At 44.2% G+C, this 15,206-nt stretch overlaps 1 protein-coding gene across 2 annotated transcripts in view; it reads right to left on the reverse strand.

Moving 5' to 3' along the window:
* The window catches only part of LOC126094904 (glutathione S-transferase D7-like), a 238,151-nt gene that overhangs the window by 205,222 nt on the left and 17,723 nt on the right, over positions 1-15,206 (reverse strand). For both annotated transcript variants that reach the window (XM_049909542.1, XM_049909540.1), the window contains exons 2-3: positions 5,118-5,273; positions 463-521 (exon numbers count right to left, since the gene is read on the reverse strand). In XM_049909542.1, coding sequence (XP_049765499.1) covers positions 463-521; positions 5,118-5,258 — 200 coding nt within the window. In that variant the 5' untranslated portion in view covers positions 5,259-5,273. The remainder of the gene's footprint in view (positions 1-462; positions 522-5,117; positions 5,274-15,206) is intronic.

A 15,206-nucleotide genomic window follows, 5' to 3' on the forward strand; every position in this document is an offset into this window, starting at 1 on the left:
TGACGACGACGACGACAACGACGACAACAGTGAAGAATTAAACAGTTTAACCAGGATATCGGAATTGCTAATGAAGAAAGACACGGACTGGGTCACTTGATATATTTTATTCAGTTTAACTGAATCTTTTCCACGTCGACTAGCTGAGCTTCGCAGTGAATAGATGTACGGACCTGAGGAAGACCTGCAACGAAGGCCGAAACCGTTTAGCACAATAAACCACACCAAGTGTCGAAGACTGTGTCTTTATTCATATGCATTTCAGTAGGTGTGTGGAACACAGCACACAGCATGGCTGCAGATACTGTCGAGGCCTAACTACTCAAGACTGAGCACGTCTGCTTCATATCTCTTCACTCTGTTGCTAACAGCATTTACCCTGGACACTAGCTGGCTGTTATAATAATGCGACTCGGCATTATATTTCGGAACAGAAATTATAACTGAACAAAATATGCTTACCTGTGCCATATGAACAAACCATTATCGTCCAGAGACGGTATTGTATGCTCTGGATTCATCTGAAACGAAAGGATTTGGTCACAACTCGCAGTCACATTAGTCTTACATTATGCGAAACTAGACATTTCATCCGTGAAGCAGAATATACAGATTACACTAAAAAGTTTTAGATTAGTCATTTCCTGAACTTAACAATGTTGGCTATATTACAAAATTTAATCATTCTCAGATCTGCGAGTTGCCAATGGTTTAGAATACAGTATTTGATTTGTTCGTGTAAATAATCTCTGCAATGCATGGCAAAATTGCTCAAGAGACAGAATAAATACGCTCACATTTTAATAGACATAAGGACAAATGTAAATACAAGACACATTATGGCTATTTTAATTTCGAATGACTAACCAACTTAAGTCGGAATTTATGGCAAATCGTTACTCGGCTTGCTGTTTTTGCCTCGTGTACTAGTTCCTGTATTCTGTAGAGTTGTTCTAACATTCAGAATCTAACTGTTGCTTGTAACAGATCAAGGTGGAAGTATCCTCGTTGTTGTTATACTACTCATGAAGCCAATATTATCATTTTCTTTTCACACCTTTTTTCCCATTAGCAGTACACATGCAATAGTTACACGAACTAATTTCCTATTCAAGTGACAATTCATTTTTCACTGCATAAATTGTCTACTGCCGATGAGCATGACATATTTAATTCATCTGGAAATATTTTATTTAAACAAATATTCGTAATTTAAGATAACTAGGAACCATGTGCACGTCAAAATTCAATTATGCCAGATTTGTTATTTTATTTAAGTCCTTATTCTTCGCTTTGCAACGTAGGTTACACTTTTTCCAAACCTTTACGTTTCAGAAATTATTTATGTTGAAAATTTTTATGTTCCAGAATATTCCAATCTTAATGTGAAATTATTTCAAAAATCTAGTGCCATAGTTTTGTAGCACCAAATTTTTGGTTTCCAAGAACGCATACTTTCACCAAGATAACACATTAGTTCGTTAATTATTCAGATTAAGAGAGTACACTTTCTCGAAATTTTTTGGCGAACTTTGGCGATCCCCGTACACATTAAAATTTCTCACCCGCAAAATAGTACCGATAATTTTACCATTCGCTAGTCACACAGTTCTTAGTTAAACAAACTTGCACTTAGGTGACAAAACTCAAGGATATCTCCTAACATCGTGCCAAATCTCCTTTTGCCCGGCGTAGAGCAGGAACACGAATTGGCATGGACTCAACAAGTCGCAGGAAGTTCTGCAGAAATATTGAGCCATGCTGCCTCTATAGCCGTCCATAATTGCGAAAATGTTAACGGTGCAGGATTTTGTGCTTGAAGCAACCTCACGATTGTGTTCCATAAATGTTCGATGGAATCCATGACGGGTGATCTGGATGGCCAAATCATTCCCTCGAATTGTCCAGAATGTTCTTCAAACCAATCGCAAACACCTGTGGCCGGTGATATGGAGCATTCTCGGCCATAAAAATTACATCGTTGTTTTGGAACGTGGCATCAATGAAAGACTGCGAATGGTCTCCAAGTAGCTGAACCTCCAGAGGCGTAATGTTGCAGAGTGATATGAAATGGAACGAGTATGTGAGGGTTGTGGTAGGAAAGGCGAGTGGTCGATTTCGGTTTATTGGAGAATTCTAAGGAAGTGTGCTCATCTGTAAAGTAGACCGGATGTAGAAAGCTAGTGCGACCTATTCTAGAGTACTACTCGAGTGTTTGGGATCAGTACCAGATCGGATTAAAGAAAGACTTTGAATCAATTCAGAGGCAGCTGAAACTTCCTGGCAGATTAAAACTGTGTGCCCGACCGAGACTCGAACTCGGGACCTTTGCCTTTCGCGGGCAAGTGCTCTACCATCTGAGCTGCCGAAGCACGAGTCACGCCCGGTACCCACAGCTTTACTTCTGCCAGTATCTCGTCTCCTACCTTCCAAACTTTACAGAAGCTCTCCTGCGAACCTTACAGAACTAGCACTCCTGAAAGAAAGGATATTGCGGAGACATGGTTTAGCCACAGCCTGAGGGATGTTTCCAGAATGAGATATTCACTCTGCAGCGGAGTGTGCGCTGATATGAAACTTCCTGGCAGATTAAAACTGTGTGCCCGACCGAGACTAAGCCATGTCTCCGCAATATCCTTTCTTTCAGGAGTGCTAGTTCTGCAAGGTTCGCAGGAGAGCTTCTGTAAAGTTTGGAAGGTAGGAGACGAGATACTGGCAGAAGTAAAGCTGTGGGTACCGGGCATGACTCGTGCTTCGGTAGCTCAGATGGTAGAGCACTTGCCCGCGAAAGGCAAAGGTCCCGAGTTCGAGTCTCGGTCGGACACACAGTTTTAATCTGCCAGGAAGTTTCATATCAGCGCACACTCCGCTGCAGAGTGAAAATCTCATTCCAGAGGCAGGCTGCTAGATTTCTTACTACACACATCAAAAAAAGTTTTTCGTCACCCCAGTTCTCAGAACTCCTGAAAACCTTGACCGTGGATATCGTATCACAGACACAGTCACTTTGACTGTTCAGAGATGTCACAAAACCCGCTCAAACATGTAAACAACCATGCATGAGCAACGCCTATTAGAAGGAGGGGGTCCGACAGCCGATCAGTTCGTCGTTCCACCAGGAAGGATGTACACAGCACGTGTTGTCTGTAGTTCAACCATGCCTAGACGCTCAATACCGCGTTTCAATCGCGTCCGCAATGTCACTTAGTGCCAGGAAGGGCTCTCAACATGAAAAATTTCCAGGCGTCTTTGAGTGATCCAAAGCGATGTTGTTCGGACAGGAACTGTCGATGACATGCCTCGCTCAAGCCGCCCAAGGGCTACTACTGCAGTGGATGACCTCCACCTACGGATTATAGCTCGGAGGAATCCTGGCAGCAACGCTACCGTGTTGAATAACTCCTTTTTTTGCAGCCACATGACGTCGTGTTAACGACTCAAACTGTGCGCAATAGGCTGCGTGATGCGTAACTTCACTCCCGACGTTAATCGCGAGGTCCGTCTTTGCAACCACGACACCAGGCAGCACGGAACAGATAGGCCCAACAAAATGCGGAACGGACCGCTAAGGATTAACATCACGTTCCCTTCACAGATGAGTGTCGCATATGCCTTCAACCAGCAAATCGTCGGAGACGTGTTTAGAGGTAACCCGGTCAGGCTGAACGCCTAAGACACACTGTTCAGAGAGTGCAGCAAGGTGGAGGTTCTCTATTGTTTTAGGGTGGCATTATGTGGGGCCGACGTACGCCACTAGTGGTCATGGAACGCCATCCTCCGACCGATAGTGCAACCATATCGGCAGCATATTGGCAAGGCATTCGTCTTCAAGGACGACAATTCAAGTCCCTATCGTGTACATCTTGTGAATGACTTCCTTCAGGATAACGACATCGATCGACTAGAGTGGCCACCATGTTCTTCAGACATGAACCCTATCGAACATGCCTGGGGTAGACTGGAAAGGACTGTTTATGGACGACATGACCGACCAACCACTCTGAGGGATTTACGCCGTATCGTCGTTGAGGAGTGGAACAATCTGGACCAACGGTGCCTTGATGAACTTGTGGATAGTATGCCACGATGAATATAGGCATGCATCAATGCAAGAGGACGTGCTACTGGGTATTAGAGGTACCGGTGTGTACAGCAATCTGGACCACCACATCTGAAGGTCTCGCTGTGTGGTAGTACACAATGCAGTGTGTGGTTGTCATGGGCAATGAAAAGGGCGGAAATGATGCTTGTGTTGATCACATTCCAATTTTCTGTACAGGTTCTTGAACTCTAAGAACCGAGGTGATGCAAAACTTTTTTTTGATGTGTTTATGAGACTCAGCACTAAAAGTAACAACAAGACGGATAAACTCCGAATAACGCACAAACAAAACTCAAGACTCAAAACACTAACTCACAGATCAAAACCTGAACTGTAAACACAGCTGGTTGCTACGACAGTGATATCGACCGAGAGGTCAGAGTTTCTATAACAGAAGAGTGAAATCCACAGCCTTCTGTATGTAACCGTAAGTTCGGTAATTTTCCTGAGAACACATACAAATTTGAAAAATGAAATAAAAATATTACTAACTAGAATTTCTTAACAAATTTTGCAGTACTTTAAACAGAAAATTTCAAATTATTTTATAGGTTTAACAACTGAAAATGCTATTTTTTACCACCTTGCGACATTCCGACTCCTCTGAAGAACATACATAACAATTGTCCCTACCTATAGCGAAGACACTACCAACGACTTTATTACACTACACATTTATATTGATAATGTGTACATTTTATCAATGTGTATTGATAGCTATTGATAATGTGTACCTCATAGCTCACATACATTAAACATACTTCTCTATTCATGGGGTAGGAAACAGGCATAGCCACATGCTTCGTTTCCGAAATCTAATGCATGTAATATTGTTTACAAAGCATAGTTGCATATATATATATATATATATATATATATATAACATCTTATTCGTAGCCTCATATAGCACAATTACAGAACTGCATTAAACGTTCTTAAAAAAACGCTTAAGTGCCCATCTGCGTTACTAACCATGACAGTGCACGCAGTCCAGATTTATTAGCCGCCACATTACCTTAACGTAGTCCTCATTGCGGTGTTCCCATTTCATGAGGTTGACGATTTTGATGGTGACGTCAAGCCCAAGGGCCTTAGCGGTGCACAGAGCCGTTCTGCAAGGCGGGCTGAGAGGAAAATGGTACAGAACTATCGGCATCTTTTCAAGCTGCGTCTGAAAACAGATGTAAGAAGTAACATAAAAATGTTCAAATGTGTGTGAAATCTTATGGGACTTACCTGCTAAGGTCATCAGTCCCTAAGCTTACACAATACTTAACTTAAATTATCCTATGGACAAACACACACACACATGCCCGAGGGAGGACTCGAACCGCCGCCGGGATCAGCCGCAGAGTCCAAGAGTGCAGCTGATCAGACCGCTCGGCTAATCCTGCACGGCTAAGAAGTAACACCATTATTTTAGAGATTAATTACTGTAGAAAGATGTGCTCCTCCTACTGAATGGGGTATCCTCCATTATTATCCTTACTCACTGACTCTAAACTTCCTTCCTATCTTCATAATTTTAGTATTGTTCTGAAACATTAAATATGAAACTGCCATTTTTTATGTTGAGAGAAGACTAATTCACTTGAGCAGTCTTGCTTCGACTTTGCAGATTTTTAGATTGAAGGCTTCGGTACATTCTCGGCGCCACCTCATCCACAGATGTATACTCGAAAATTTATATTACTCTCAACACTGTCTGCGTAAAACAAAAATAATCGCATTTCGTTCTGTTACTCATTAGATAACTTTCATTAGTGTCGTTTAGGGCCGATGCAGTTATATTAGCCTTTTCTAAAGATTTTCTGGATAATTTGATGAACGATAAGCTGTTAACAAATTTGATTTTTGGATGACACGCAACGAGATAATGCACATTCAGGAAGGGAGGAGACGTGATGATTCTCAAGGCGACGACACAGGGGACGCAACAGCTGTAGGCAAGCGGGGTACCCAACGTTACAAGACACCGCGCCGTCGGCACACGGCTTGTAGCTGGTTAACGTGATATTTATAGTCTGATTTAAACTAGTTGTCACTTGACGTTTAAGCTCCGAAGTTGCGGCGTTGTCTCGCCGAGTAGACTCTGCAGGCAGGCGCCACAGCGCACCGCTTTCCGCGACGATGGTAAAAGGCTCTACCTTCCACAAAAATCAAGTAAAAAACTAATTTCAGTTAGAGAGAGAGTTACATTAATTAGGTACAATTTTCGCATTTGTAAACAGCTTCAAATGTGTCACGTCATATCTCAAAAACTAATGCTCTCACAGCAATACTTTTTCTCCCTTGATTACCAACATATTTCCCTTGGCAATTAATTGTTTAAAATTTTCGAACTGCACTGCCTCTCCTATATACAAGGTGACTCAAAAAGGACTTAACAGCTTTGTAATGATGCAGAAATTTATTGAGAACTTGTAGAATCGGTGGATGTGTCATTTTGTAGCAAACAGCCTCAACTATCACACAAAAGTGTCAAGTGTTATTCGATGTCGCTAGCATCTGTGATGCGAAATTCCACCGGTTATCTGTTTCTTCCCACATTCGTTGTAGCAAATGGGGGTAACTTGTGCAATAGCAGCGTACATTCGATTTTTCATTCCGGCTAAATTATCCGATTTGGGGGGGGGGGGGGGGGGAGGACATATACCCGATCTTTAATGAAACCTCAAAGAAAGCATACAGCGAGCACTCTTGTCACCAGTGAAAGCAGACATTTTAACGGTGCACTGCGCTGCCGCTACTCGTGGCGGAATGGGGCACTGATGAGCTACGTGAATCAAACTTGACGGTGTTTGCTACAAAATGACACATCTATTGTGAGGAAATCATAACGTGGCAGTTTTAAATGTGGAGTGTTTTGAATTATGTTCGCGTAAGATACCGGTAGAGGTCGGCCCTGCATCACAACTGTCAACCGCAGCAAACAATTGTGCTGTAGCCACTTCCAAATGCATTGTGTACTCAAATTTGCTTTCTGCTGTGGATTGCTTTTTGTTTCAAGTAAAAAGACTAGTCCCGGTGCGTAAAGCGATGCGAATGAGACTCTCACGACAACAAAAGGAATCAGAGCAATCCGTATGAACTTTGTCAGTTTTGATTTTGTGGAAGCACGGAATGCGGACGTAGGATGGCAGCCGTTCGAGGGGGGGGGCTTATTCCCCCACACCGCTCCTCTCCCCTTGGACAACTAAGTTCACGTTTGTTTCCTGCCGCGACCGGATGCCACGATATACAGTCCGCATAATACCGATTCTGTAAGTTATCTCAATATCTTTCTGTATCATTCCAAACCATATTCCCCCACCCGCACGATACAATTTGAAGCGAGACTCGTCCGACCAGGCAACATGTTTCCTGTCCTCAACAGTCCAATGTCGGTCTTGACAGGCTCAGGCGAGGTATAAAACTGTGTGTCGTGCAGTTATCAAGGGTACACGAGTGAGCCTTCGGTTCCGAAAGCCCGTATCGGTGATGTTTCGTTGACGCTGACACTTTTTGATGGCCCAGCATTGAAATTTGCAGCAATTTGCGGAAGGGTTGCACTTTTGTCACACTGAACGATTCTCTTCAGGCGTCGTTGGTCCCGTTCTTGCAGGATACTTTTCGGATCGCAGCGATGTCGGAAATTTGATGTTTCACCGGATTCCTGATATTCACGGCACACTCGTGACATAGTCGTACGGGAAAATCACCACTTCATCGCTACCTCGGAGATGCCGTGTCCCATCGCTCTTGCGCCGACTATAACACCACGTTCAAACTCACTTAAATCTTGATAACCTGCCATTGTAGCAGCAGTCACCGATCTAACAACTGCGCCAGACAATTGTCTTATATACCCGTTGCCGACCGCAGCGCCGTATTCTACCTGTTTACATATCTATGTGAATACGCATGCCTCTACCAGTTTCTTTGGTGCTTCATTGTATAACCACTGTATGTACTGCCACTGCCACTGCCAAGACTACACTAGGAGAACAGACACGTCAATGACCAAACGGAAAGTACATAATTTTGTGAAAAAAAAAGCTGGTGCACGAGGGAGACTATGAATTATACGAGGATTGGAACGTAAACAGTGGCAACTATTTATTCACAACCGATACAAAGGAGTTAAATGTTTGCAGCTGTTACTAACCTCCAAAGTAGTCAAGAGCGTTGCGTAGAAACCGTTGCCAGCGATGTCGATGGTGTAGTATACCGTTAGCAGACCCTCTTCTGTTGGTGGTGCGAATGGAACGTTCTACTACCTGTCGAATCTCTGGAACAGTTCTGAAGCGAATGCTACGAAGTGGTTCCTCCATCTTCGGAATCAAATCAAAGTCACAAGGATTTAAGTCCCGGGAGTATAGCGGATGGTACAGTGCTTCCCAGTCCCATCGACCGAACAGAGCAGCCACAGCTTGCGCCGTATGCGCCCGCGCATTGTCGTGCAAAATGATGGGAGGGTTGCTCAGAAAGTGTCACCTCTTCTTTCGCAAATATGGTCTTAGGTGATGCCTAAAAAACGAACAGTAATATTGTGCACTGATGACTGCCGTGGAGGAACGTAGTGTGTTAGGATAACAACATCACAGTCGTAAACGATAATCACCATAACTTTCACCAAACTGGGGCTTTGACGCACATTCGACTTGCGCGGCGACCTATAATGAGGGCATCCGTTGGATTGGCGTTTCAGTTTTGGCACGTACGATGTGACCCCTGTCCCATTCAGTGTTACGATACGGCCTAAGAAAGCCCCTTCTTCGCGCTCACAGCGGTCCAAGTGCGTCTGAGCAGCGTCGTAACGCATCCGTTTCTTCCGTCAATCGTGATGCAAATTTTCGCACGCCTAGGCGATCCTTCAGGATGCGAACACAGTCGTAGAGCTAATCCGGTTTCGTGGGCGAGCTCGCGAATCGTATGGCGCCGGTCACTGTCCACTAATGCGGCAACAGCATGCACTTCTTCTTCGTACATGCTAGGACGACCTGCCCGATTCATGTCTGCCACAGTTTGCCGACATTCGTTGAATCTTTACCCAACGTGCCACAGTTCTGTACGTCAATGCTGATTCCCCGCACGCCTTATGAAGACCTTGATATGACACTGTTCTGCTGTACGATCTCTGGCACATTCAATCCTGATCCAACTCCGTTGTTCCTGTTTCGAAAACATGGTGACACCATTACGTTAGATGGCTTGCTCACAAGCGACTGTGTTTCCCTCGATTGTGCGTCCGCCGATGACATAGAACGGGAGAGTCCATTTGCTCGGCGGTTAGGTAGGTATGTCAAAACGTGTGCTATAAGCGGCAATAGCAGATCCCATTGCATAGTGTCTTCACAGCAGTGTTGTCACTATTTAAGTTCCAACCTACGTATATTGTGTTTCAATATTATGAATTACCTCGAGAAGGTCTGTTGACACACAGTCGACACAGATTTAGGAATCATCGTTCTTGTGAAATACAATTACTGTAGCTCTTTACTCACACGAAGTGTTGAGTGCTACCGAAAGGGATTTCAAATTGGTTCCGTATTTCTAGCTTTACGGGACGCTTTGACACCGTACCTCACAAGCGACTTGTAATCACACTGCCTGCTTTTGGAATATCGTCTCAGTTATGCGACTGAATTCGTGATTACCTGTCAGAGAGGTCACAGTTCTTAATGACTGACGGAAAGTCGTCGAGAAAAACATAAGTGATTTCTGGTGTTCCCCAAGGTAGTGTTATAGTCCCTCTGCTGTTCCTTATCAATATAAACGATTTAGGAGACAATCTCAACAGCCGTCTTAGGTTGTTTGCAGATGATGACGTCGTCTGTCGTCTAATAAAGTCATCAGAAGATCAAAACCAATTCTAAAACGATTTAGATAAGACATTAGCGTGGTGCGAAGAATGGTTAATTTCTTCACAAATTCATCCCCAGGTATGCACACTAGCTACGCCGTTAATCAGCTCCATAGGAAAAGTGAAATTTTTTGCTGGTCTGAAAGCTAACAGGCGCCGTTTGATGCTTTAAAGCTGATTTTAAGTAACACACCTGTTCTAGCCATCTCAGATTTTGGGAGTCTAATGCTGTGGTCGCAGCAGTTTTGTTTCAGGAGCAAGAAGGACAGCAGCGGCTTATTGGTTAAACCTCTTGGTCTTCATCTGTTCTGGAAATGAAACATTCAGTTTACGAACTGTAGGCTCTCGCTGCGTTATTTGGGTTAGTGAAGTTTCGATTGTATCTCGAGCATAAATGTTTCATATTGAAGACCGATAACCAAGCCCTCAGCTGGGTTTTAACGAGACCCCAAAAACCGGGAGGATAGCACTTTGGGCATTCTACATGCCTGCATTTAAGTTTCCAATTAGGAATGTAAAAGACTCTGATAATCAAGTGGCGGATACCTCAAGTCGTATTTTCGAGTCTGTCTGAGCAAATTGTCACCGGCCGCTGTGGCCGAGCTGTTCTAGGCGCTTCAGTCCGGAGCCGCGCTGCTGCTACGGTCGCAGGTACGAATCCTGCCTCGGGCATGGCTCTGTGTGATGTCCTTAGGTTAGTTAGGTTTAAGTAGTTCTAAGTCTAGGGGACAGATGACCTCAGATGTTAAGTCCCATAGTGCTTAGATCCATTTGCATTTTAGCAAAGTGTCGCTGAGGTACAAGGAACCGGAGAACAGGTTTTACCGAATGCTGCAATTTAACAGAGAGCCTTTCTCCATTCGAAAATTTACAGGAAGAGCAGAATGGGGATGAGATCTTATGGGGTATTAAGAGGCAGTTTAGGGAAGGAGACTCAATAAGTGAGGCATACAGTGAAAATCCTGGCCAGAATTGCAATTTTTGCTTTTTTTATTCACTCGATGACTAGCTTTGGACCGCAACCCATTTTCAAATCATTGTAACATACTCAAAAATGGTATTTTCGAAGATGTGAAAACCATGTCGAAAATGTGCAACGAACATTTACACCGCAGCGCAGCAGTATGCTGAAAGTTCGTCAATAAGTGGATTCCAAATCAATAAAGGATTCTTGTGCTATTGTACCCGCCATGACGGGAGACGAAAGAATTGTTTACCCATGCAGCTTGCAATGTCCATTAGACATTGTGTGGGGGGACACTGAGGGACCTACAAAACTATTCCAAAAATTAAGGAGAATCCGACATTGCCCACGTTGGATTTCGGTATGATAAAGTAACAATGTCCGGAAAGCACAGAGGCAAAGTCGAATCCGAATAACCGTAGAGATTTTTTGTGTTCTAAGTAGAAACAGATTGGGGTCACTTTCTTGGATCAGCAGTGGGAATATATACCTTGGTCATGGTAGATCTCTTTAGTCGTTTTCTCTGCTTGTCCCCTAGCAGGTGAATAACCACTAGTATCTCCGTTAAACATCTGGGAGGTCTGAAGGTGCTGGTGAGTGATAACGCCTCTTCTTACATCTAGGGAGTTTCGTAGCTTTATTTTGGCAATGCGATATCCCACGTCACCATCGTTCCCTGTCACCTGCACTCCTATTTTATTCAGAGGATCAACCGTAATTCAAAATCTGCCTTAATAATTTTGCATGACAAGTCGCAAACTGCTTGGGAGAGACCTCTGTGCTGGCTCAGCTTTTCCCTAAATGAGGCGGTCGCATAAAACCATGCCAGCAAGGTTGATGTTCACGTATCTGCTTAATTCACCATTAGCAGATTAGTGGAATACGATGATTAGCTGCGGGAGAAAACTGAGAGGAGGTTCCCTGCCTCAGTGAAAGTTGGGGTTTTAGGTAAAGTCAAAAATCTTCATCCCAAAATTTAGGATGCCGAAAAACTTACTGAAAATCTATTGCGGCCTTCTGTCGGTCCCTATGAAGTTGTGGAGGTTATTGGATAGTCACCTTTTGGGTACTAAGTACAACAATAGGCAAGTTAGCAAGGAATCATTTAAGGCAGATGAAAGACGTAAAGAGCTCATTCCCAGAAGGCCTCCTACCCCCCTCCCTCCCCCCAGCCCTCAAATTAGGGCTGTAAGGTTGAACCATGCGCCAATTCTTATCGATACCTGATGAGAAAGGTCAAAGGCAGTGTTGCTGCACTGCGTCGCAATGGTCTTCGGCGCGGGCAGATAGGAGGCATACAACAGAGGAAAGTGAGGATTTTACGCCGCATGGCGGAAGGAGAAAGAGAAGAGGTCGTGCGCTAAAGCTTTTGTTTCGTGCGTGACATGACGTGGAAGAGTGCAGAGGAAACATACCTTGCAATGTACAGGTTGTACCCGCTGTTTCCAAGAATGTGGTGTACCATGATGGAGAGTTTTGTCGATCAGTGTCGTCTGTCAGCTTGTTTGCCACTTGCATTGAAGATTTCTGCCAGACAAGGTTTAAATTTGGCTCAAGGCGACTGAGGCATAGTTACTGTTGATTTACTGCAATCTTATCTGCACAACACGATTTTATTTCATCTGGTGAGGCTTCATTCGTTAATCTGAGCCAGTGCATCTTGTTCTGTGTGTGACCTGTTTTGAGTGTACTGTTGCTAACCGCGTTTTGGCGATATTAGAAGTATTTCTGTAGAACATTGTTGGTGGTTCCAACCAGGCGCAAGCCTTTTTATTTAGGGTGTCTTTGGCGTCTAGACTATCAACGTCACTGTCTACGAGAGGAAAGTTAATTTCTCAGCTCTTCAGCGAACCACTGCTCTAAGATAAGAAAGATGCACGTTTTTCTCCTATCAATACACACAGTCAAATGTTTTCACTTTTGGTAATCGTTCCCTGCAAAATGTCTGTAGAAAATGTACTAAATACTCCATATGGTACTTCAAACAATCTTGAACATGGCTGCTAACAGCAACTGTCAGTAGTTATCGATTAATAAAGGAAACAGCCACCGGAAGTTTGTTCATTTGAACTTGACCTAGGCTTCAATGTTACTATGCGTATCTTCTTCAGAATTACGTGTTACTGGTTACATTGATTAAAACATGTTACATGAATCACGAGCTAACCAGCTCAAGTCACTTCCAGTAATTCAAATTAAATGTCCTTTAACACAACGAGGATAAAATTCATTGGGCTGTTGAACAACAATCATTTACCAGACACCAATGTTGTTTCTTCCGTCAGTTTCATTGATCTGATGCAACCCGAATCTACACTGATGAGCGAAAGAAACTGGTACACTTGCCTAATATTGCGTACGGCCCCCGCGAGAACGCAGATGTGCCGCAACAGGACGTGGCATGGACTCGACTAATGTCTGAAGTAGTGCTGGAGGGAACTGACACCACGAATCCTACAGGGCTGTCCATAAATCCGTAAGAGTAGGAGGTGGTGGAGATCTCTTCTGAAGAGCACATTGCAAGGCATCCCAAAAAATGGTTCAAATGGCTCTGAGCACTATGCGACTTAACTTCTAAGGTCATCAGTCGCCTAGAACTTAGAACTAATTAAACCTAACTAACCTAAGGACATCACACACATCCATGCCCGAGGCAGGATTCGAACCTGCGACCGTAGCGGTTGCGCGGTTCCAGACTGTAGTGCCTTTAACCGCTTGGCCACCACGGCCGGCCAAGGCATCCCAGATATCCTCAATAATGTTCATGTCTTCGGAGTTTGGTGGCCAGAGGAAGTGTTTAAACTCAGAAGAGTGTTCCTGGAGGTGTGGGGTGTCGCACTGTCCTGCTGGAACTGTCAGAGCCCTTCGGAATGCACAACAGACATGAATGGGTGCAGGCGAACGGACAGGATGCTTACGTACGTGTCAGAGTCGTATGTAGACATATCAGGCTCTCGTGTCACTCCAACTGCACACGCCCCACGCCAATACAGAGCCTCCACCAGCTTGAACAGTTCCCTGCTGACGGGAAGGGTCCACGGATTCATGAGATCGTCTCCATACCCGTACACGCCCATCCGCTCGATACGATTTGCAACGAGAGTCGTCCGACCAGGCAACATGTTTCCAGTCATCAACAGTCCAATATCGGTGTTGACGGACCCATACGAGGCGTAATGCTTTGTGTCGTGCAGCCATCAAGGGTACACGAGTGGGCCTTGCCGATGATGTTTCGTTGAATGGTTCGCACGCTGACACTTTTTGATGGCCCAGCATTGAAATCTGCAGCAATTTGCGGATGGGTTGCACTTCTGTCACGTTGAACGATTCTGTTCAGTCGTCGTTCGTCCCATTCTTGCAGGATCTGTTTCCGGCCGCAGTGATGCGAGAGATTTGATGTTTTACCGGATTCCTGATACACACGATAAATTCGTGGAACGGTCGTACGGGAAAATCCCCACTTCATCGCTACCTCGGAGATGTTGTATCCCATCGCTTGTGCGCCGTCTATAACACCACGTTCAAACTCACTTAAAACTTGATAACCTGCCATTGTAGCAGCAGTACCCGATCTCACAACTGCGTCAGACACTTGCCTTATGTAGGCATTGCGGACCGCATTTCATATACCTCTGTATTTGAATACGCATGCCTATACCAGTTTCCTTGGAGCTTCAGTGTATTTCCATCTTGTGTCAATCTATTCGTCTTACAAGGAAATGATCCAAACCGGCATGTTGAAAAATGCTCTGAAATTTTTTATGTGAGAAGAATACACTGAAGGAAAGACAGTGTCAGAATTTTAGCTGCTAAGTATTTTAGAAAATGTTGAGAATTGCCAAATTCATAGCTCGCCCGGCGGCTGGAGAAATGTACTCCCGCTACTGGAGTTGTAGCGGGCAGCGCATGCGCGATATGGCAGGCGCATATCCTTGGCTAATGGCGCATCGGTAAGCAGGTAACACGACGCGGAGCGACTAATTTGTAAAGTGAATTTCAGTTTCCAGTGATGGTTGCTCTGAATCAATTGGCCACAGTCACTGTTCCTCAAATTTGCGCCTCATTTAATATCTATAATAATTACCAGCTGTGTTTGTGGTATCGGAAGTGTTAACAATGGAGATAAACTGAATTAATATTGATCTGATGTAATTACATTTTCCTGGAGACGTATTGAGTCCCAGCTTTATCTTACTTTGAGTATCTTCTTCAGATGTACATAATATTACTTGGTTACATCAAATCAATATTCATTGTGATAATGCTTAATGTTAAGCAGTGTGCCAGCTTTTGCT

The sequence above is a fragment of the Schistocerca cancellata genome, chromosome 8 (genome assembly GCF_023864275.1).
Source record: "Schistocerca cancellata isolate TAMUIC-IGC-003103 chromosome 8, iqSchCanc2.1, whole genome shotgun sequence".
Lineage (NCBI taxonomy): Eukaryota > Metazoa > Arthropoda > Insecta > Orthoptera > Acrididae > Schistocerca > Schistocerca cancellata.